Source organism: Mixophyes fleayi, chromosome 9, assembly GCF_038048845.1.
Source record: "Mixophyes fleayi isolate aMixFle1 chromosome 9, aMixFle1.hap1, whole genome shotgun sequence".
NCBI lineage: Eukaryota > Metazoa > Chordata > Amphibia > Anura > Limnodynastidae > Mixophyes > Mixophyes fleayi.
Window position 1 is genome coordinate 23,053,558 of NC_134410.1, and position 25,010 is coordinate 23,078,567.

The 25,010-nt window shown below is 40.6% G+C and overlaps 2 protein-coding genes across 3 annotated transcripts in view; one reads left to right on the top strand and one right to left on the bottom strand.

Moving 5' to 3' along the window:
* AXL (AXL receptor tyrosine kinase) overlaps positions 1–8,724 on the bottom strand; it is a 66,462-nt gene extending 57,738 nt beyond the window's left edge. The window contains exon 1 of the mRNA XM_075186920.1: positions 8,228–8,724. Within this exon, the coding sequence (XP_075043021.1) occupies positions 8,228–8,321 (94 nt within the window). The 5' untranslated portion in view covers positions 8,322–8,724. The remainder of the gene's footprint in view (positions 1–8,227) is intronic.
* The window catches only part of LOC142102210 (uncharacterized), a 46,661-nt gene continuing 27,465 nt past the window's right edge, over positions 5,815–25,010 (top strand). The window contains exon 1 of one of the 2 annotated variants that reach the window (XM_075186921.1): positions 5,815–6,004. In XM_075186921.1, the coding sequence (XP_075043022.1) occupies positions 5,923–6,004 (82 nt within the window). In that variant the 5' untranslated portion in view covers positions 5,815–5,922. Of the gene's footprint in view, positions 6,005–7,333; positions 7,778–25,010 lie in introns of those variants that run through there. The other variant, XM_075186924.1, reaches the window with a different exon arrangement.

Below are 25,010 nucleotides of genomic sequence, written 5' to 3' on the forward strand. Positions count from 1 at the left end.
AACCGGAGCACCCGAAGGAAACCCACGCAAACACGGGGAGAACATACAAACTCCGCACAGATAAGGCCATGGTCAGGAATTGAACTTATGACCCCTGCGCAATGAGGCAGGAGTGCTAACCACTTAGCCACCGTGCAAATCTCCAACTGCTAACCTCTCTTAATCGTATGCATATTATATACTACTGCATTACGGAAAATTGCTAGTAAATGCAACATAAGAGGCTGTGGTATGACTATGCTGGACATGAACGCAGCAAGGTTGGTCCCTGAGTCCCAAGTCACATTGATGGCAGCATATACCATTGTCACTGGACTCCAAGCAGCTTTCAGTGACATTTTGAGACCGATTAACATCTCATGGGACCATCACTGCATCTAACCATCTATGCAGTCGCCACCCGAATGCGCTTCTGATCCAGTTGTCACAGAGAATGGCAAGGTTTAGTTAGCAAACAAATGTTTGTTTGTTTTGTCTTTTTATGTCACAAGTATTTTTTTTGCAGATACATAGTACACATATACATGTTGAATATGGATCTGTAAACTAAAATTACAATAAGCACCAATGTGATAAAAATACCCTAAAACAATTTCACCCTGGTCCTCTGATAAATGTGCAGTTTTCTGCCTATGAATTCATTATTTTTCAGCAATTGTTTTTCATATAGTTGTTTTCACCATCAGAGAGTACAATGACTTCCTCTTTACAAATTAGAAAGTTAGAGGAACATTCCAAAACCCAATAAGGTACAAAAAGTCTACTGTATGAAGTTGGTTGGAGTTCCCCTAAACTTTGGCATTCCACAGTGTTGTAGAAGCACTGGAGAGTGACTCAGATTAATGCCAGCAGAATGATTCAATCAGACTAATGATTTCAATACATAAAATGACTAAAGATTATCTAAAGCAATGCTGTCAAAGTTTAACATGGAAAGAGAAATATAATTCTTACAGACTCGCATCTTCAAGCTGATCCCTTTAAAAACAATCCATACAATTTAGTTTATGGCTGTTTATGGTAGATATGAATGTTGCAAAAAAAACTTCCAAGGGCCCTATGGGGGAAGCAGTAAGACTTTTAACTTCAGGGTAAACTTGACCTGCTATAGAGATATAGGCCACAGCCAGCAATGTGAGCTATGCTTTGAGGAACACACAGAACTCAGCTATTACAATGCAACCATTAAATGTATCATAAAACAAAGAGAGAAAAAGCAGATGACCATGAAAATATACTGTGTGTCCCGGCAATGTTACAGTAAGGGATATTTATCAGCCACAGAATAAGCAACACAAGCCAGTGATGACATCACATCACATATATGCCATGCATGCACCTATATTTATAGAACTGAGCATGAATTTTGGTGCATTTTGTATTGATAATTGGGTGGACGTCAGAGGATGGGGGATGTAACTTACCTATGTGGAGTGCATAATTTATTTCCTTGCTTCGTCAAAGTGCAGATATGGCAAAACTAAGGACCAATATACATTTCCGAAACCAGTTTGCATACATGGATCTGGCTCTATTGCTCTCAGATTCATTATAATAATTGGGTTATCATATCGCATAAAAATCCGGGGACAACAATGGGTACCAGATTGGCAACACACAATGATTTATTTTATTAAATAGAAAACAGTAAAGTTTGTAGCCATTTCTTATAACAGAACTGACATAGAAAAAGTGCAAGGTTTATGGTGGACTTTTCATAAAAATTTGCATAAAAAACTTTACAAACGTAGCATTGATTTTAGAAGCACCATTTTAGAACTGTTATATAAATGGTCCTCACTGTGTAAATCAACTATCCTCCCTACATGTACAGCTAAAATCTGTATTTCTAACTATAAGGTTTAGACTAAAATAAAAAAGTGCATGATCTTATAATGCCAACATTCTACCAGGACTGGGCTGAGAGAACAACGCAGAAAACAGAGCCCCTTTTCTGATAGTGAATGAGGTTTTCAGTGTACAAGGAATAGTACACACAAGTGTTGCTAACAGACAAAGGCTGGTTCTGACAGAATTAAAACGGGAGAGCTTTTTATAGAAGGGGGCGGTGTTTAGCCCCAGGAGCGACAGAATCTGATTGGAAGAATGAAGGCTCCACCCTCTTCAAAGCTTCATGTTTTAATACTGTCGTCAATCACCATTTCACATTACTCCATCATCATCAGCAGCAGCTATTTATATAGCGCCAATATTTCCGTTGCTCTGTACAAAGAACTCACTCACATCAGTCCCAGCCCCATTGGAGCTTACAGTCTAAATTCCTTAACATACACAGACCGAGAGAGAATAAGCTCAATTTAATAGAAGCCAATCAACCTACTAGTATACTTGTTTGTATTCCATTAAATAAACCTTATTAATGTTTACTTTCAAAACACCAGGCTTATTGTATAGCGCCACTAATTCCGCAGCGCTGTACAGAGAACTCATTAGCATCAGTCCCTGCCCCATTGGCGCTTACAGTCTAAATTCCCTAACATATACACACAGACAGAGATAGACAGTGAAAGACAGACTAGGGTCAATTTTGATAGAAGCCAATTAACCTACCAGTATGTTTTTGGAGTGTGGGAGGAAACCGGAGCACCCGGAGGAAACCCACACAAACACGGGGAGAACATACAAACTCCTCACAGATAAGGTCATGGACGGGAATTGAACTCATGACCCCAGCGCTGTGAGGCAGAAGTGCTAACCACTGAGCCACAGTGCTGTCCCAGTCTAAATTCCATAGCGTGCACGCGCACACACACACACACACACACACACACTAGGGTCAATTTGAGAGCAGCCAATTAACCTACTAGTATGTTTTTGGAGTGTGGGAGGAAACCAGAGCACCCAGAGGCAACCCACGCAAACACGAGGAGAACATACAAACTCCACACAGATAAGGTCATGGACGGGAATTGAACTCACGACCCCAGCGCTGTGAGGCAGAAGTGCTAACTACTTAGCCACCAGTAAGGAAGTTTAGGAGAAACTGCAGGTCTGAAATAACTGAAATAACTTCCCAAGCCCCAAAGAGCTGGTAATTGATGTACATTTAAAGATTTACAGTGACAAAATTAAATGCATGCCTCATTATCTCTTACACATACAGTATAGCCCAAGTGGCAGTCAGTCTGTGTTCCCTAAACCTTGCGCTCAAGAGACCTATCAATTTGTTGCATGGATAACAATCACATAGCTGTGTAAAATGATACACTGTTCCAACTAGTTAGGTGACATATGAAACTTGCTGAACACAGCTTTGAACATAGGCAAAAAGGAAACATCTATTGTTTAAGAAACAGGTGTACATTGTTTAGAGTATCCATGAGGGTAACTTACTATCAGAGTGCAAATATGTTTAACACAGTAACCAATCATACATCTGTCTTTATTGTCTGACAGGCATCAGATCGATCAAAGCTAATTCTCTTATTGATCACTAATGGTTACTGCACATTTGAAGTTCTTTTAGTAAATAAATGTTTCCAATATTCCTATGTGTTTACTTACACGACAAACAAGGTGACACATGTTCTCTGTAGAAATGTTACAATCTATTTCAAGGCTCAACGCCCCCCACTCCCTCGTCTATCAAAAGAATGTGCTGGGCAAGATCTTTTGTTACAAGCTACAATGTAAACATTGCAGCAAAGTATAGACAAGAGCTGACTATGGCCATGAAAATAATCTGTGTGTTGCCTACAATGTTACAGTAAAAGTGATTTACTAGCTGCAAACACAGCACAAGTCTTCTGTCATTAACAGCACTAATTTGCAGAGAGTGCGTCCAATTTTAACAGATTTGGTGAATAAATCTGGTGTGCATAATTTGCAATGGACATGGTTGGTTCCTTGCGGTGATCTGTACCCATGGCATAAAACAGTGAACATTGCGTTCCTATTGTTGTAGGGAACAGCAGGGTGGACATTAGTACTTTCAAATCATTTAAGCTAAGTTCCTTGCTTCATTTGGGCACAAATATGATGCAAATAAGACCCAATGTGCATAAATATACACACATAAATATATGTATGTACATGGAGTTGTCATCTTTTGTTCAACCTGTCCTTAACATGAGCTTCCCTTACCCAGAACTCCCTACAGTGTTAGCTGAAGCTAGGATTCAGTTTGAGCTTAATGGGCTGATTTATCAATGGGTCAAAAGCCCTAATGACGATGCTGTTCATCATCATCATCATCATCCCCATTTATTTATATAATCATCATCATCATCATCATCATTTATTTATATAGCGCCACTAATTCCGCAGCGCTGTACAGAGAACTCATTCACATCAGTCCCTGCCCCATTGGAGCTCACAGTCTAAATTCCCTACTATAGACACACACTCACACACACAGACAGACAGAGAGGGAGAGACTAGGGTCAATTTTTTTATTTTTTTTATTGCAGCCAATTAACCTACCAGTATGTTTTTGGAGTGTGGGAGGAAACCGGAGCACCTGGAGGAAACCCACGCAGACACAGGGAGAACATACAAACTCCACACAGATAAGGCCATGGTCGGGAATTGAACTCATGACCCCCAATGCTGTGAGGCAGACGTGCTAACCACTACGCCACTGTGCTGCCCTAATATATTATTATACTATGCCATATATATATAATAAATGCCATATGCCATATATATATAATAAATTCCCTAATATACGCACACACAGACAGACTAGGGTCAATTTGTTAGCAGCCAATTAATCTACTAGTATGTTTTTTGTAGTGTGTGAGGAAACCAAAGCACCCGGAGGAAACCCACGCAAGCACGGGGAGAACATACAAACTCCTCACAGATAAGGCCATGGTAGGGAATTGAACTCAAGATCTCAGTGCTGTGAGGGAGAAGTGCTAACCACTATGCCACCATGCTGCCCAGCTGTTGATGCTGTTTTTCCAGCTCACACAGGCTGGTCCGGAGAAATGTTAACTTATCTCTTACCACTCACAGACAATATTGCTGGGGCTGCCCCGGCTATATATTTGTGGCAAATTGCAGCACTAATTGACTTTTTTTTGCAAAAGGCCCTTTAGGTCATCTAATTTGGCTGCAGCGAAATGGAGCTCTAATGAAGAGGTATGGCTGTACTGAGTGCTCCAGCACATGAGCCCACACTGGCATCCCAGATTCAGGTATCAGGGGTTCTGCGGGAGGTTCTGTCATATGTAATACAGGCAAACTCTGTCCCTTTACTTTTAGGAGTTTTGTTAAAAAATAAGGGTCAATCAAGCAGTATAATTGGAGAAAAACTGTAAACATTTAATTTAATAATGGAAGCAGCCAAATGTGATACTAGGCTGTGCTTTGCAGTGACATTTTCACTTATCTTGTTCTTTTGAGATCAATAACAGTGCACACCTGATGCACAGACTTAACCATAAACTTGCTCTAAAAGTAGTCTCATTGCAGATATGTTGATGTGCTGAGCTGTGTTAATCTTGTTCTTCATAATGTTTGTGTATAAGGAGGAGGTGTGAGGTCTGTGTCCTGCTGACTGTGTATAAGGAGATGATGAGAGGTTACTGTACTGCTTTCTGAGTATGAGGAGAAAGTGAGAGTTCTCTCACCGGATGTCTTTGCATTAGGTATTAGCAGGTGAGAGGTCTTATGCTGGTGGAAAAGTTGGTTTATGTCTTGATGTTTTTGTATTAGGAGGAGGCAGGGGCGGATCTAGAAAACTACTGTACCCGGGGCAGTTTAGGGGGGGGGGGGGGGTTTCAGGCTCCGCCCCTTTCTAACAGTCTAGGCTGGATCCGCCACTGGTCTGTATCCTGATCTCTATGTATTAGGAGGAGGGGAGAAGTCAATTATGCTGATGACTGTGTATTAGGATGATGCCAGAGGCCTGTATCCTTATGTTTATGTATAAGGAGAATGTGTGTCTGAATCCTGATGTCTGGATACAGAGCTGGTGTAAGGAGTGTTGCAGCCATAGGCAGCGCCCCCTTCCATTCACTCCAGAGATTGTCGGGAGGTAAGGTCAATATCTTCTGCTCCCTTAAGTCTCGGAGAATGGGGCTGGGCAATAACATCACTTACATGCTCCTCCATGTTAGCGGCCAGTGCTTAGTGTGCAGGGGCGCACACAGGGGGGGTTTCTGGGTCTTCAGAAACCCCTCCCCTCCACTAAAAAAGTGCCCTACATAGCGGCAGTGTACTATACAGCACCGCCGTGGACGCTTCTTTGACAGCGCCACTGCTGCTGTGTAGTACAGTGCTGCCGAAACTCTCTCTTTTTTTTTTTTGGGGGTGGAGGGGAAACCCCCCCTTAAAAATCCTCAGTGCGCTCCTGGTGTGGGTGCAATGCGGGGACATTAAAACCCCTGAATGAGCGACATTACATTACTCATTCAGTGTTTTTCTGTCTGTGTAGTAAAAAAGAGGTGAGCGATCTGTATCCTGATGTCTGTGTATTGGGAGAGGGTAAGAGTTCTGTGTCCTTATATTTGTGTCTTAGGAGAAGATGAGAAGTCTGTGGGTATAATTTCTAAACTGCGAGTTTTAAAAAGTGGAGATGTTGCCCATAGCAACCAATCAGATTCTAGCTTTCATTTATTTAGCGCATTCTACAAAATGACAGCTAGAGTTTGATTGGTTGCTATAGGCAACATCTCCACTTTTCAAACCCACAGTTTAGTAAATATAACCCTGTGTCTTGATGTCTGTGTATAAGGAGGAGGTGAGCCTCATTGGGAGAAAAGCCCTATTGCCAGCGAAAGTGAGTTTTTGCTCTGCTATCACTGTCAATAACTCCAGCCAGCGGTAAGATTCTCCTGCTTGTGATAGCTACCCCATGCCCTTATATGGGGAAGCTGATTTAACAAGCATCATGACATTAAATGTATCAGAAGAAAAATGAATTAAAAAATGCTTTATTACAAGGAATAAAACATTTTTACAAAGGTCAATTTTTAAAAGTATTTTTCTGTTTAAAATATTTGTAATCTGTTTTAAAACTTTTCATTATTTTTTTTCCACATTAGTGGAACTGAAAGCCCAAATTTGGGCTTTTACCCCTACTATGTGTGCACAAGCTCACCATGCTCGACTCAAGCATGCGCATTACTGCAGAAACTGGTCCGGCAAAGCGGTAAGTTAAATCTTTCCGCTCTGGGCCAGTGTTAGCGGAGCAGAGTATGACGTCAATAAGTGATTGTGATAAATTGGACCCTGTGTCTTGAGCATGTATATGAGAGAGAGGTGAGAGGTGTCTATCTTTATGTCTGTGTTTTAGGAGGTGGTAAGACTCTTTTCCTGATGTATGTGTATAAGGAGCAGGTGAGAGGTCTCTATCCTGATGCCTGTGTATTAGGAGTAGGTGAGAATTCTTTCTCATATCTGTGTATTAGGAAGAAGTGAGCGGACTGTGTTCTGATGTTTGTGTATTAGGAGTAGGTGAGAGGTCTGTATCCTGATGTCTGTGTATTAGGAAGAGGTGAATGAACTGTGCACTGATATCTATATATTAGGAAAATGTGATAGGTCTGTTCCCTGATGCCTGTGTATTAAGAGGAGATGAGAGGTTTGTGTCTTATGTTTACATATTAGAAGGAGGTGAGAGATATGTGTCCTGATTGTTGTGTATAAGGAGGAGGTGCGCAGTCTGTGGTATGATGTCTGTCTATAAGGAGGCAGTATGAGGACTGTGTTATTATGTCTGTGTATTAGAGGAGGTGAGAGGTCTGTGTCCTGATACCTGTGCATTAGGAGGAGATGAGAAATCTGTGTGCTGATGTATCAAATGAAGGTAAGTGGACTGTGTGACCTGCGGGTAAATGTATAAAACTGCTGTTTTTGCAAGTCGCCAATATTCAGCGACTTTGCAGGGCAAATTAAAAACAGCAAAGTCTTTAAAGGCAAGTTTTGCCTTTAAAGATATAGCCGTTTGAAATTTGCCGTGCAAAGTCATTAAATATCGGCGACTTGCAAAAACCGCAGGTTAATACATTGACCCCCTAATGTCTATGTATGTCTGTCTGTCTCCAGATTTCTGTGCAATAAGTGGAGATGTCTTATTTTAGAAGCAGGTGGCAGATCTGTGTTCTGTTGTCCATGTAGTAGGAAGAGGTTGGAGGTTTGTGTATTTGGAGGTGAAGTTGTCTCTCTTGTCTGTCTAGGTCTCAGACTACACATTCTTTTCATTGTGTCTCTGTCTTTGCTCTGATAATCGGTAGACAATGGTTTTGTTTGTACTCACCATTCTCTGCTAATACAGCTCCCAGTATTCCCAGGAGAACCAGCACCCAAAACATTGTTCCCATCCTGGTGACAAGATGTTCTCCACTCCACATTTCCAGACGGCACTTGAGATGTTAACTCTTCATCTGAGCCCAAAAAAAATCAAACTCCTCAAAAACTATTTTCCAAAAAATCTGTAAATTAAACCATTAACAATACAAATATCCCCAAAATTCCAGTTTGTTATTGCTATCCCAAAACACTCCAAAACGAGTGGGTAATTCTCACACTAAGTAATCAGATCCAGTAGATGGTAAATAGAAAATAAACATCCCAAACATACAGCACAGTGTCAAATAAATCCAGCTTTCAAGAGTATAAATAGTACAAAAAAAAGAACTTTGAAAAGGTAACTTTCAGCAAAGAGAGAGAAAATCTGTGTGGAAGTGTTGTGAAAAGTGAGTTGGGGAGTGCACGGTTAGATGGGGTGGGTGAGTTAGAGGGGAGGATTGTCTCAGAGCCCTTTAGTCTGCCTCTTCATTTGTGACTCACACACCCACTGTAAGACTTTGTACAATAGCGGAGGGGGAGCATTCCTGTGTAGGAGCTCATAGTACAGAAGAGGGGAGGGATTAGTAATTCAGAGAAGATCAGAGGACTATAGGATCCTACTTATACTAACACCAATGTGTCTTATGCACTGTACAGTGGGACAGCTGTGCTTTGCACAAGGCATATCACAGTTGTCTGGCTTATATGGTATACATTATGGAGCACACTCTGGTCTTTAGTTAAATGGTAGGAGAAAAGTACTTATTTATTAACAAGCGGCCATAAGGATAATTTTGTATCTTTTCGCAGCGGTAAAAAAATCGGTTACTGGCGCGGTTTCTAACAAAAAACAAAAAATCTGTTTTGCAGCAGCTGATACTTGTCCAGAGTGGTAAGGGTTAACTTACGTTTTGCCGCTCCAATCTCTGGGGATATGCACATGGTTGAGCCGGGTAGTCTATTTAACAATCATCACTGCTGTACATGTACCGCCGCAATACTTGTTCTTGTTCCCTTGTCCTGAGATGGCAAGAACATAAGCATTTTTTGTCTATTTTTTAAATATTTAAATCTGTTTTATTACAATTATTTTGTTGCTTTTTTTGAATTAGTGGAACTGGAACAGCCTAGCCGGCTCACTCATGCGCATATTCCATAGGCAAACCGAAGGGGGTTTCTAGTGTCTGGAAACCCCCTCCCAACTTGGGGCACTATATGCTTGAGGTGACTTGCCCCGTGTATATGATGAGGATAGGAATTGCCTGTGTATATGATGGGAATAGGAAGAATTGGAGAGCAGCCAAGCACTGTCTAAAAGTATAGTCACGCCCCCATGCATGCTGGTCACGCCCATTGGCATCGTAGCGTGGAAACCCCTCTATACAAATCCTGCATTCGCCCCTTGTATTATTCAAAAAGGTGGTTGACTGACGATTATGTAGCGTTATTACTGTTGTGCTGCCACGTGAGTGTGTGGCACGTAGCTTATTACCTCTGCACGAGTAGAGGAGAGTAAAGGAATTCTAGAACCTAAGTATAAACTGCATATATAGGTATATAGGTCATCATCAATACACGGAGATAGACTGGACGCTATTAAAGACTTTTGAATGACGTTTCTGGAAAGGATCCACTACTCCCATACAAAATGATGCACAGTATATACCTATAATCATTACCTTTCCACATTTACGGTACATCTATTTGTGACAACACAGTAATAAGAAAGTTACATAGGGATTGAATCAAATTTGAACGCAAGTTAGACGCAAATTCTGCTTAAAAAAAAAGTAAGGAACTTGAGTGTATTATCGCCCATGTTCAAACCCGAGATGCGTCTCAATTTGAATCTGGGTGTAAGTATGCTGTGCCTGAATATTACATGTCAATATTAACAGACACAACAGAGTGCAGGATACACACATGCATATGTGTAATAGAAGGTCACATCAGAATGCATAAAAAAAAACATTTTATAAAATAAAACAATTCTATAATCATTGATAAAAATACATTAAATGCATAATGCAAAATGTTTTTAATGCAGACTGTACATATAATGCATTTGTATTGTCTCTCTGTGCTATTTACGTGCAGTTTTTAACACAACGACCATCATGTGACAGTTATCACTATCAGTCGCCACTTACACCTGCCCTGTAGCTGGTGCAAATGATATGACTGAAACAAGCATACTTACGAAACACTCAGGACTGGAATCAGCGGTATCTGCATCAGAACACCCTTGGCACGCTCTAACAGTACATTGCCTACATACATCCGCACCTTCCCATTCTTCAAGTCGTAGACAGTTGTAAGTGTCAATTGGGTTCGGACATGAATTGCATGCAATTGCATTTATCTGAGTCTCTTCCCCTTCCTTTCTCCTCTGCTCTGCAGGGCTGGCACGGAGGCCTAAGGACGTCACAAAGGGCTCACAGCGCTTGAAAGCTTAAATGCCTGTCATGTGCAATTCTCAAAGCCTGGGCCGGTGGCGGTGAATGTGTTTGCGCTACCAAGCATGTGAGCAGCTTCAAAGGAAGTGAGAAGAAGAAGTGCCGGTATATCATACCTGCACATACCACCCCACTTGGTGCACTGTGTATACATTCATTGAAATTGTCTGATATACGGTGGTTTGCCATACCGCCTATTAAAGTAATTCTATCGTTTTCAAATAAGCATTACCCAAGCGATTGTATTGTGTTTCTAAAGCACAAAGTGATTTATTTTAGCAGATGTAAATAGTCAACAATTCAATACATTATTATATTATGATACAGTGCAGTACAGCCAATACCAAAAGATAAATACATACCGCTGCTATCGTATGCACTCGCTGCGCACCCACGGGACCCAGTGAACAGTATATCTGTTAGAATACTGCGGTCAGTGAAGACTGAGAACTGGGTGCGCAGCTATGATCATATATACACATTTAGTGTTACAGAGAACAATGCAAATGACGTGGCTTGCTTCTATAGGTCCAGACATCAGATGGGTCCAGGCTAAACAGGTCATAGGCTGATTCAATCTAAGGAATCCAAAGGTGGGGGTCGTCTCTCCAGGGGATGAGCTCCTTTCTTCCCGCCAATGCTCCAGTTACATCTTAGTAAATTAGCATTTCATAGCCAGCATCATACAAAGGTTTATTCCCTAACATCAATAACTAGAGTATGCAATATGCGATCTCTTCGGCGATGGAACCGGACAGCTGCTGATGAATAGGGTTTTAATATGATACTAGGCATGATACCTTTCCTATAACCTGAACCTTGAATATCACTGAAGTGTACATATAATCATAATATATATAGACTAATAATAAACCAAATACTATCTGCTCATAAATTACAGTGTAACGGAACCAATATGAATATGAATTATATAAATAACTAAATGTTGTAATGCGAGTGTGTGCGTACGTATTTTACCGTGCGATCGCACCATGCCACGTGTTACGTGGTGTACGGATCTGTGTTAAGTGGCGTACAGATCGCAATCGCACGGCAAAACAATATTAACCAATATACTTTCGTTCATCCAATTATACGACTTCGACACGCCACTTCTACTGTCTTCATTGTAAAACTATTCCATTGACTTATTTTCTATACTGCCACATTTAAATTTCCATACTTCCTCCTCCGTAACATCACGAAAATCCATCCCTTTCTCTTTCAGGAAGCAACCAAAATCCTGATCCATTCACTCATCATTTCTTGTCTCGACTATTGCAACCTCCTCCTCACTGGACTTACTAACTCTCACATTTCTGACCTTCAATCCATACTGAATGCTAGGCTCATCTTCCTCTCCCTACGCACCTCTTCCACTTTCCCTCAGCGCAAATCCCTTTATTGGCTCTCTATCCGTTTCAGAATTCAGTTCAAGCTTCTTACCCTCACGTACAATGTCCTTACCAACACTTCTCCCCATTACATTTCTGACCTTCTCGAGGTACATATCTACCTGGCCATTCTGCTCTGCCTCTGACCTCCGCCTCAACTCACCTCCCAATACCTCCTCCCATGCTTGCCTCAAAAACACCTGCCTTGCTGTTCCAAATCTTTGGAACTCTCTACCCTGTCTCACTCCTCTCTCCCCCAACCTTAAGTCCTTCAAATGCTCACTAAAAAGTCACATTTTCAAGCTCGCCTATTCTACCACCTCCTAACCATTCTATCCATCACCTTCTCTTCCTCGTCTGCCATCTCCATCTCTTCCCAGATGGTCCTGCTGCCTCTCACCACCCTTCCCTCTAAAATGTAAGCACTTGCGGGCAGGGTCCTCTCTACCTATTGTCCCGTGTCTGTCTACTGTCTGACTTCCTTGTTCATCCCTTCATGTCTTTTGCTGCATTCTGTTTGAGTCTCCATAGCATTACTCACATTCATCTGTGCAATTTATATGTATTACCCCATCTATTTTTTACTTGCTTCTGTATCCGGTGCTATGGAATCTGTGGTGCCTAAATAAATAAATAAATAATAATAATAATACCGTCACTCCTATATTCACACCTCGACCATTGCATATATGGATGTGGCTTTATCGCTATATGAAAACTGTTATTTCTGTGAGATGCAGACAGGTATACCATTATTCAATCCCATTCTTATGCTAATAATAAATTTATAATACAGTGGGCAACAATATACAGTACACTTGGCATTCTAGTGACTGATATTCAGTATTAGTAACCTCTATTCAATACAAAGAGTATTAAAGTGTCTAATATACAATACAGAAGGCATTCTGGTGACCATACCTAACAACATTCCCGATCTAGGTGAGACAGACCTGATTTGAGGGCTCTGCCCAAACCATCCCAATTGGGACATGTTTGTTCTACAGGTGATAAAGTAGGGAGGTATGTCCCATTTACCGATGCTCTGCAATGAACGGATGCCACTCGAAATTGGAAGATATGCATGCGGCAATAGAAGAGTGCTAGGAGGGAAGGAGAGGGGAATAGCAGACAGCCTAAAGCTTCAAAAGTAGAAGACATGTCCACAAGGGTATGGCCATGTCCACATCATGTTCCAAGTTGGGAGAAATGCGGTGACTGTTTTATAACATGTTAGTGACCAATACAATAAATAGGGTATCTTAGTAACCACAATACGATGGCAATGCTATTTTGGAGACTGCTATAGAAGGGGGACCCTAAAATCTCTTTTGGCTTAACAATGCAGATACCAAGGGCCTGATTCATTTAGGCATGTATATGCTGATACGTGCCGTATTTTATGTAAAATCGCTCTGTGCATGGCCAGAAATGACCCATACACCAGAGAACGCAACAATGTCCAATTCATCTTGGAGCAGAATTGCAGAGTTCCAGGGGCAGAATGGGGAGGGGACTGGGCGTATGTACAGTAAGGGCGTGCCAGGCTTGAGCACATGCAGAAGCGTCCTAGTCAAGCTTTGGGCATCTCTAAGGTAAGTGATTTTGAGTCGTATCACTTGCTCCAGCTACAGGGAAGGTGTAAGTGCAGATTACTAGTGATGACGGCTGTGTTTGTATGCTATAACATGTGTTTGCAATCTGGAGCAACTGTAAAAATGTATTTTGTGTACAGTAGACATTAATAACATCCTAATAAATATATATTATGGGGGGAGGGAAATGTTTTGTTATTATTCACTATATTATTAACAGGTGACCTAATTGAATAGTTGGTTTTTTTTGTAAGTTTTTTTGTGACTTTATATTCCACATATGTATTGGGCGTATCCTGCAGTGTATTCTGTTAGAGGTGTGACAGTCAAATAACTGGATGAAGTCTGCTAAATTATTTAATATTGGTCTACCATGAGATTGCGATTACTACGCCAAATGTGTAATGACGCAAATGTTCGGATTAACAACACACACATTTACATTCAGACTTACACTTGTAAATAGTACACATTTATTAAGGTTTCAATCCACATTAATTTATTAGTAAAATGTATTAGAGATTATTTATACATAGATATTACTACAGTAAGGGTAAGTAGGGCTTAGATCAACTGAAATGTGTGGAGTTTGCTCTCATATTAATCTATATTTTACTAGCTAAAGTTCGGTGTTAATAGATAAACGATCGCATACCGAGATCACAAGTTATGAATGGCATGAGATTAATACTCAAAAGCACTTTGTTTAAGGGTCAGTTTAAACTGGTTATTCGGTGGGAAAACACGTAGGCAACAGTTGGCCTGAGTTGCCCCGTCCTTTGGGAGAAGATCAAATTTACTGACCTATGACCAGCAGTCTACTGGACCATTGTTAACCCTGGACCAACGAAATCCTCTCTTAGTGTTATCTGTGTATATTTGTGACATCATCACTGTTTATGTTACTTCAAACTGCATATAAGCTCCCTGGGCCAGTGTAAAGCTCTCTCTTCCTGACTACGAGGCTGAATATGGACCTGGGCCCAGGACGCACTTGCATAATGTAATGTATTCGGTTTATGCTTTCCTGTATTATGTTATATCTTTTATTCATTATCATGGTTTGCTGTAAATCCTGCTATATTTTGCCTTTAAATCTCTTTGTGCATTGGAACCACAATAATCGCATTGGGCAATGTTTATTGGTAGCGACAAAACAAACATTATAGAGGAGAGCTGACCTAGGCCCATGTTCATCAAGAGATATATCTTAAGATCCGCTCCTTTTTGAGTACGAACGTGTGTATGCCTATGTCTGCATTTTTAAACAAATAAGAAAAATAAACGCCAAACACATTTAATTTGACTTCCTTGATGAATCAGGTGACAAATGTCTGGTGATGATGCAGAGTACAACATGTAAATTGTAGCTGTGATGTGTAATGTGTGGGGTGCTGGGGGATCTGCGCTACAGTGAAGTGGTGGTCTTTAGGAACGTTCAGCATCATACAGCTACAACATAGTGAGATGTAAGTGGGGACTTTGTATGTTCATCCTGTACCTTTAATCACCTGTGAGGCGTAAAGGAAAACTATATAGTGCTCTGAGGCAAATACTGCAGAGCCAAGAAACAGCTAATAAAACAAAAGAGAGAGAGAGAGTTCAAGAATTTATAAGTCACTTCTTGTTCCTTTGAGTGCCTGCAAGGTAAAAGGGAAAAATAATATATTGCTCCTAGGCAATAAGAAAAAAACAAAGAAATAGTAACACTGCTGATAGAGAGACAGGTTATAGACCTTATAAGAATATTTATTAACAGAGCGATAAGTTAGATTTTTTATTATCACTTATTTCTTGCATTTATGTAAAAATATCACCAAAGCAGCTCAACATTAACAATGCAGACCACCAAATCTCTGCTGGCAACTCTCTGGCGCTGGGATTATGCAGACCCCGATAGAATATTTACCTGTCAATACAGTTTATAGCTACTTGGTTTAACCGGTTGAAATTTAAAGAAACTGATGAATACCATACACTACTAACCTGAGCCCTCCTATCACACTGAAAACATTTCCATAGTGATGACTTGATACATATCCTTTCAAATTATTATCCAATTTATGAGATACCCATATATGTTTATTCCATAATTGTACACGCTTTGATTTCTTGATATACCTTCCACAATTTGTTATGCACTTTCTCCCCTCTTTTTTCCCCATATCCCACCTTCCCTTGTCTAGATGTTTTTCACCTATATTATTTTGTATTTGTTATTCATTTACGCTAATAACTGTTTTGTTTTTATATTGCTGAATTGCTATATTGATTCATCATCATCATCATCATCATCACCATTTATTTATCTAGCGCCACTGATTCCACAGCGCTGTACAGAGAACTCATTCACATCAGTTCTTGCCCCATTGGAGCTTACAGTCTAAATTCCCTATCTTGATTCCTTGTAAATTGTTATTATTGACTATTGTTGTCTACTAAGCAAAGTATAAATCAAGAATACGTAAAATAAAAGAATATTTAACTGTACTTGCTGTCCCTAGCTGTCATTCTGTGTACTGGAGAGGAAGTTTGGCTGTATGGCACTCTGATTTGTGGACTGTGCCGACCAATCAGAGTAATAACCAGCCCTATCTGTCAATCAGAGTGTTGGGAACCCTCTACAGAGGGTGATGGCTTTGCAACATTGCTAAGTGCCGCACATTGCTGCACACCTCTATTGTGCCAGTCAACTGCATAGTACAACTTCTTTTATTCTGCAAATTAAATCTATACATTTTCTAATTCTTTTAGCTTTGAAATTTAGGGGGCCTATTTATCAATTCTTCCCACTACAGCAATAAATAAAAATTTTCTATTGGCGACTTTTGCAGTGATATAAAAGATATCCCCCCCCCCCTAATTTATCAATAAGAACTCACTAAAACAACTTAGGAGATCGGTTTCTGTCTTGGCAAATTCACTTCATTCTACACTGAAAGCTTTTGCCCAACATTACTGGAGAAGTGATAGCGGTGATAGTTCTCACTGTGGTTTGTTTTAGTGCTTGGCAGTTAATTTTAGGCTCCTAAAAGGTTTTTTTTTTTTGTTATTGGGTGATCTATTGTAAAAGTTAATGGGTCTGCATGAAGGGCTTTGGGTCTTTCTCTGCCCAGCTACCCTACTGGGGAACATTCCTCTGTCACATCAAAGTGCTAACATGGGTGTAATTACATAATCCTCAGCAAATAAAAATGAAGGTTATATAAAATAAATGTGAGGCTCTACTACGCTGATAGTGAATAAAAATCATACTTTTACGCAGTGATAACATTGTTCTATTGATAGGAGCCAGATTTTAAAAATGATTGAGGGTACTCACGTTACCCCTTCATATGACTAAAAAATGGCACTCATATACATAGTTTGTGCCTATGACAGCAGAATTACTTGGGGTGCTCACAGAACTGGATTCTATCGCTTCTAAGGCTCTGCTCCTTCTGTGAGTTCAGTGTCAGAGAATATGAGTATGAGGAGAAGCATGAAATATGGCCTGCACTTCATCATCATCATTATCATTTATTTATATAGCGCCACTAATTCCGCTCTACAGAGAACTCACTCACATCAGTCCCTGCCCCATTGGGGCTTACAGTCTAAATTCCCTAACACACACAGAGACAGACAGACAGACAGACAGACACACACACACACACACACACACACACACACACACACACACAGATAGACTAGGGTCAATTTGTTAGCAGCCAATTAACCTACCAGTATGTTTTTTTGGAGTGTGGGAGGAAACCGGAGCACCCGGAGGAAACCCACGCAAACACGGGGAGAACATACAAACTCCACACAGATAAGGCCATGTTGGGGAATTGAACTCATGACCCCAGTGCTGTGAGGCAGAAGTGCTAACCAGTGAGCCACCATACCGCCCACTTTAAAAAAGAAAGAAACAAAAAAAAAAAGCATTTAGCCCTTTCCTACAGACAATGCTATCCTGAGATGCTGCTAACTTTTGGAGAAAACCTATCACGGTGAAAAGATTTTTTTTTTTGCTGCTTAACAATTGTTATCTTAGCAATATATAATATATAGCATAATTGTAATAGCTAGTGGAAACTGTGTTATCGCCAGCGAAAACAGCTATCCCCATTAATGCGTAGGTCAAGCCCTAACCCTGGAGAAATCTTAGTGCACCAAGGACCATCTAGTCAGAACCGAGGACATTTGCACTTACCGTGAGATCCAGGTCCCTCCGTGACACTCGCATATTTAAGAAGGGGGCATCGCAGCAGATATCGTGGATATCTGCTGCTTTGCATTCCTCTTCGTTTTTGCAAGCAGTCACCATTCAAAAGTATGGTGACTGCTCCCAACCGCAATCTAACAAGTTCAGAAAAAACATTTTTTTCGAAGCTGAAGCTGGCGTACATTATCATAATTGAAAAAATCCAATGCTGTCAGCTTTGCTCCGAAGAGCAGAGCTGGACAGCGCATGTGTGGAGGGATCACATGATCCCTCCCTGTCACTCACCGCTCGCTCTCTGCAACGATAGTTGCAGAGACAGAGAGGGGATCTTTGTGCGCATGTGCAGTTCTTCGAAATGCACATGCGCAATTGAAGGATCAAGAGAAACGAAGAAAACCTGGAGGAGATCCTGAGACAGCGCGTCCCTAAGAGGGGGGTAAGTGTGATTTTTTTTATCACAGAAACAGCAGTTTATCGGAACTGCTGTTTCTGTGATCCGTTTTTCATAAATTTGAGAAATAGTTCAATCCTTATCCATGCGATAAGGATTGAAAACTATTTTTCACTTTATGAAAAGATTGATAAATGTGCCCCTTGGTATTTTGCGCACTGGCTCACAGCAAATTGTCCCTGTAAATCATCTGCAATATGAGTTTAGGCTGATAATGTCCTTCAGTTTACACCATGGGCTGCACTCTACATGCATGTTAAGGAGGGAACTATTAAATCTGATACTGTGTTTGGCTTTTCTTTGGGCAGATTCTGTCAGTAAAGAAAACTAACCTCTTGACCCAGAAGGTTACAACAACATAACTAACCCTATAACAAGGGGTGTGAATGATGCCTGGAGAATGGAATAAACTTTGATCCTATCCCCAGAGGTGCTGCGGAGTCTCTGTCCTAGCAGTAAGTGACAAGGCATCTCAAGTATTTGATCTCTTAACCAGCTAATGGGTCGGGGACAGTTTGGGTGGCACATTCTGGCACATTAAGGACTTAAGATTCTAGGATGCTTCAGACTCATTTGACAGGACTATTTTGACAGACACAAGGGCTTTAGGGCTAAGCTGTTATCAATAAGAGTGAGCCATGGAAGTGAGACATACATCATGTGCGCTGTCACTTACTTTCTGAAAAAAATATTTGTGTTGTTGAGCTGTGATCCTCTGCACCCCTGTGATACTGGTAAGAGGGGTCATCACCGAGCATGTGTGACCCAGATTTCACTTGGGTTTCCGGTTCCCCTTGAGAAGAAAATAAATAAAATGATTTACAAATGTTAAAAAATAGATAGTAAAAATAATATAGTAATGGTGTCATTATGCTTTGAGAAAATGCTTTGTTTCATTAAATAAAGCATTTCTTTAATGTAACTTCTTCTGCGATGGTCATCCTGAGATGGTGATAGTGATATGAGGATTTCAGCAGTATATGTAACCACCACAATCCTTCCTAAGGATGGGGATGGTTTTTCAAGGAAAAACAAACAGTGAAACTCTTCTCTGTGTGTTAGCCGGCGGTAATCCCTTGACAGATAGGGAGATGAAATTGGTTTTCTCCCTATAATAAAAAGATCTGTTAGAGCCAAAGCTGAATAGCCGAGGTCCCAGATTTATCTAAATATCCTATAAATACATTGAATGGTGGGGTCCCATAACCCCCACCTGAAACTGTGCCATGGTAAGGGAAGAAACAGGTCATTAGTAATTGCAATTAGTGGACAATTCAATGTAAACTTCCACCCACAGAGTCGATTCAATTAGAATTTCTACAGGTGTGAGCACAATGCGGATCCAGGTGGGGGAAGGCGATTGGGGCACCATATACATGTCCACATCGGCTGAGAGGCAGACAGAGAATCCTGACTAGCACCTCTGATTGATTGTGTTTTAAACACAATCAGAGATCACCTGCTAGAAAGGAAAGAGGGGGTGGGACACTAAATTGGCCCCTCTCCCTTAAGAAAAAATCTTGGTCTGTCCCTATGTGAGTGCAGAGAATCATGGGAGCTGAGGTGTCTGTGGATCTGAATGAACATGGGGATTCCACACTTTTACATCATAGGGGGAGGGCTGTAGAGAGGGTGGGGGGAATTTAGCATGAATAAACTAAATAATGAAGAGATATTCCTGGATGATGGTGAGAATTTTGGAGCTGACATTGAGTTACTAATACATGAAGTTTTTAGTGAACTTTCTCAGGAAATGTTCAGACAGGAACTGTGAAATATGTGCTGAACCTGTTTCTGTGACATGCAGGTGAAATATGGGAAAGGGGTCAGAGGAAACACAATAGACAAAGGCCAAGATTGACCTCAGGGTGAAATGAAGGGGATGAACCAGCTGCGTGGTTCACACGCGTCTCGTATGACTCATCGTACCTGGACGTGCATGGGTTGGAACACAGACAATGACTTTGGTCAAAGAAAAGCATTTCTATGCATACTACACTTATGTAAAAATGGCAACAGTCCATGTACAACATAGCAAATTTTATAACACGTCCTACAAAAACAAAATATTTGTTTAAAAATTATTGCTGTCCTTTGTTTTAATTACTTATGTTTGGTGGAGCTGATATTTAAAAAAAAAAACTGTCAACTGACCAATAGCAAAAATTAAATATGACAAAGGCTCACATTTTCACTGAAACCATTTCAACCAATCAGATCTTTGCTTTCATTATCTACCCTTTACTTGACAGATAGACAACTAATTGCTGATTGGCTGCTGTCACTCGCAAGGTGATCGGGCGGCGCACCCGACCCCTGGCAGACTTACCTTTCTCCGGCGGTCCACTCCGTCCCGGGCCATCTTGGATTCGGGTCTGCGCTGACCCGCTGCATATAAAACCATTGGCTGCTCTCCCAGTGGCCAGACTATTTGGCACCAAGTTTAAAAGGCACCTCCCCTGGACATCCAGTGCCTGTTCTGTTAATCACCCTTTGGTGCTAGACGTGGCTTTCTTTAAGTGACCGGCTAGACTGCAGAGCTGACGCTCCATCCGTTGTACCTGTATACTATTCTATTAGACCGCAGAGCTGATGCTCAATCCATTGTACCTGTGTTCTATTCTACTAGACTGCTGAGCTGACGCTCCATCCGCTGTACCTGTGTGCTACTCTATCTGCCTGCAGAGCTCACCCTCTACAGTTGTCTCAAGGCCGATTCTCTCCACTTCATAACCGGCTAGACTGCAGATCTGACGCTCCCTCAGCTGTTCCTGTATTTTATCTATTCTTCAGCGGTGCTGACTATTCCCTCTACCATTCCTTCTCACCTGACCTCCCCAAAGGGTTTCGCTCAGTACTCTTAGCGGGGGCCGTGGCTTACGAGTCAGACTCAGCTTAGACCATACTGTCTTGCGGCGGTTCCTGGTGAACACCGTCTGCTTGTTAGACTCCGTGCCCTTCTAGGGTAGCACTAAACTGTACGAACCCTAGGATTTGTATCGTAAAGCCCTGACCCCTCGTGTGGAACCCTGATAGCTACATGATTTGTAGTCCAACCCTGAAGTACTTTTTAGACAATATTAATCCATAATCTTCAATATATATGACAAGAAGATTTGACTTTATATTTAATAAAGTGTTGAACAATCAACATAGTTCTGCCCATCTGTTTATGTTTTACTTTTTTTAATTACACAGAGCAGCATCTGTTGTCTGAGCAGAAATAACTATCAATCATTTATCCCTGCAATATAAACTTACATAAATAAGCCAATAAGATTTTTTTTTAACTGTATAAAGCTACAACAATTAACACTAATACGTTATAAGATAAATACTGTTTTATATCAATTTAGGGTAAATCATTACACCAAAAAGGACAGTTTGGAAGGACAGAGCGATAGGATGATTTAGGTACCATGAAGGACTCTCAGGAGCTGCTGTACATTATTGAGGCACACTCATCATCAACAATAGCCAGAACAAAGACCACCCTGTCACTGAATAGTAGATTTGTTCCATTGAAGGCAGCTGCTGCACCCACTAGGTTGCACTTAATCTTATTTTCACTGGTGGGATGAATTAGCTGCGGCATTCAAACACAAACATCCATTTCAAGATGAGACACAGGTCAAATATCTGGATAGCTACATACCTAAAGTACAGTCCCTTGTGGATCTCAGACTTTTATGGTCACAAAAATACTAACTAGTTATAATGATGCAGCTAATTCTGTACAAATAAAATTATCTGATGCTCATGCGGAAAATTTACATTTAGAAAAATAGGCACTATTCTATCTGCTATATTAAGTACATTGTGTGGAGAGGGGAAATGATCTAGCTATAGCATGGAATGTAAATCACAAACTGAATGGAGAGATGCATGAGATTATTTTGTTTAATATTTTCAATGGGTGTTTTATGAGTCTATATCTCTCACACTGGAGGATTTACAGCATGGAACAGGATTCTGCTGTCACCGAACAACCACTTCCAGACTGATCCCTTTGGCCACATCCCTTTGGTTCCCAAGGAACATTTCCTGAAAGTCTCCCTATTTCTTCTTATTATTCTAGTGACACTTTTTATGTATGATACAGAGGGCCTTATTCATCAAGGGCCGTAAACCGCGATTTTCTGCGTATCATCCGCAAAATCACTCTAGGAATGCCCAGAACCAGACCATATGCCACCGAATGCTGCAACGCTAACTTACTTTTCCAACGCAAAGGATACATACTACAGCCTACGCTTTCAATGGGTGTTTTGCCGTAGTCAATATACAGTACGGGCGTGCCGATCTCAAGCGCACGTAGCAGCGTCCTATTCAAGCTCTGCGCTCCTGTCAGGTATTTGTTTTTCAGTCCTATCTCTTGCGCCAGGCACAGGTCTAGTCTAAGTCCTGATTACTAGTGATGACAGTCGGATACATGCCATAACATGTGTTTGCAATCAGGAACAACTGTAAATATTTACTTTATGTTCAGTAGATATTATGACCATCCTAATAAATGTAATTTACAGGGGAAAAAAAATATATATTTTAAAACTGTTTTATCATTAAGGTTAGATGACATGGATTTTGAAAGTGTCTTATGTATTAGAGCTGTGCAGACCTATACCCGATTTAATCAGTGCACATATCTTCCGATTCATTCCTTGTTGAGTTCAGGAATGCGCAATACCCAATTACATGCGTTCTAAAAACACATTGGGCTAGATTTACTAAGCTGCGGGTTTGAAAAAGTGGGGATGTTACTTACAGCAACCAATCAGATTCTAGCTATCATTTTATAGAAGGTACTAAATAAATGAAAGCTAGAATCTGATTGGTTGCTATAGGCAACATCCCCACTTTTTCAAACCCGCAGCTTAGCAAATCTAGCCCATTGCGTGCCTTCATGAGTCTGTTCCAGAGTGTCTATATTTGCAGAATAATAACATATACTAAGAATTTAAGCCAGCATATAGTGTTAAATAATAGGTACTGTGCAACAATGCATGAAGAAAAACAACTGTTTCTAATAATAAGAAATTTTTTCACTGTGGCGGTAAGCACTTTTTTTTTAATCACGTCGGTTAAAAATGAACTTTCAGCACCATTTTTCAAAACATATCACCTAGGCAGTTGAGAATAAAAAAGGTGCCCAAGAAAATTAAGAATTCATATTAAACTTTGCCTGGCCAGTCTCTGTTACTATGCGTATGCGGGAATCAGCTTCCCGGGCAATAGAAGCTCTATTACTATACAAAAATGCAATACAGTATTTTTTTTTTTTAAAAAAAACGTCTTATGCATAAAAATATAGTGATGTTAACTTTTGCTCTAAAACTACGTTTGCTCTATGGAGACTGTGATAGCCAGCAAAGATAGTAATATATAGGGAAAATAAGTTCTATTGCTGATGAAAACCCAGTTTTCTCCTGCGAAAGGGCTTATCAACCTTTGATAAATAGTGGTACTGTGACTATTTATTTTTGAAAATATCTGAAATCTATTTCCAGAATAACTTTGAGGTTGGGCAGTTGAACATGTATATTGTATGTGGCAGTGGTGGAAGTGGGGGAGTCTACGGTGGTATGCCATACCGCCACTTCTCTACTGCCTTCATTGTAACACTATCAAATACCACTCACTTACACTCCCATTACATTTTTCATAAGCTTTCATACCGCCACTTCTAAATTTCCACTTCAACTTCTGGTATGTGAAACACTCTATGCAGACACTACACATACATGTCTGTAATAAATGTTTACATGGCATAGAAGATAGGAACAGATATTGAATACTATATTCAGTAATCAACAAAAGTTGTTCTAGGATCTCATTAAAATACAGAAAATAATCAGGGACAAACCTACAAGTCCTGAGACCATGATTGCAAATAAATAACAACAGATACTGAGGGGTAAATGTATTTAGCATTGGTTTCTGCAATACGCCGGATATTGGCGACTTTGCAGGGGAAATGTAAAGCGGCAATGGCTTTCAAGGCAAAACTTGCCTTGAAAGCAATTGTCGTTTTAAATTTCCTCTGCAAAGTCGCCGATATCTGTCGACTTGCAGAAACCGATGCTTAGTACATTTGCCCCCTGAGAATTGCATACAGAATAAAGTAAGTGATACTATGCAATCTGAACAGGAAACTTCAGCGTATGCAGGGGAATAAGCTATAAAAACAAACAAAAGGAAATTGAGCAACTAGTGAGAGAGGGGCAATAAAGTAAAGAAATGCAGCGGATGTAATGACACAATGTAGAGGGTCCACATAAAATGTGTCATAAAAATGAAAGAGATGGATGAGAGAGCACGTAGACAAAGAGGAGGGCAAATCGCATACAGAGTAAAGCCTGGTGTATAAGCCGAATAACAGAACGTATCAGAACACAGAAAAACAGAAGATGCACAGATCTGTGACCTAGAAATTCCTCAGTATGATGGGATAGTACAAGAACAAGAGGCTGAGATAAAGGAGCAGGGGGCCACGCGGGGAGAGAGAGAGCGATACGCTGGGAAAATAACACATTGTGTGTCCGTGCATGGGAAGGACTGAGGCTGGGTCCAAGTACAATATACAAAAAAATATAGAGAAGTCCATTAATCCTTTATATACACATAGGCGGAGTAAGTCACCATACTCAC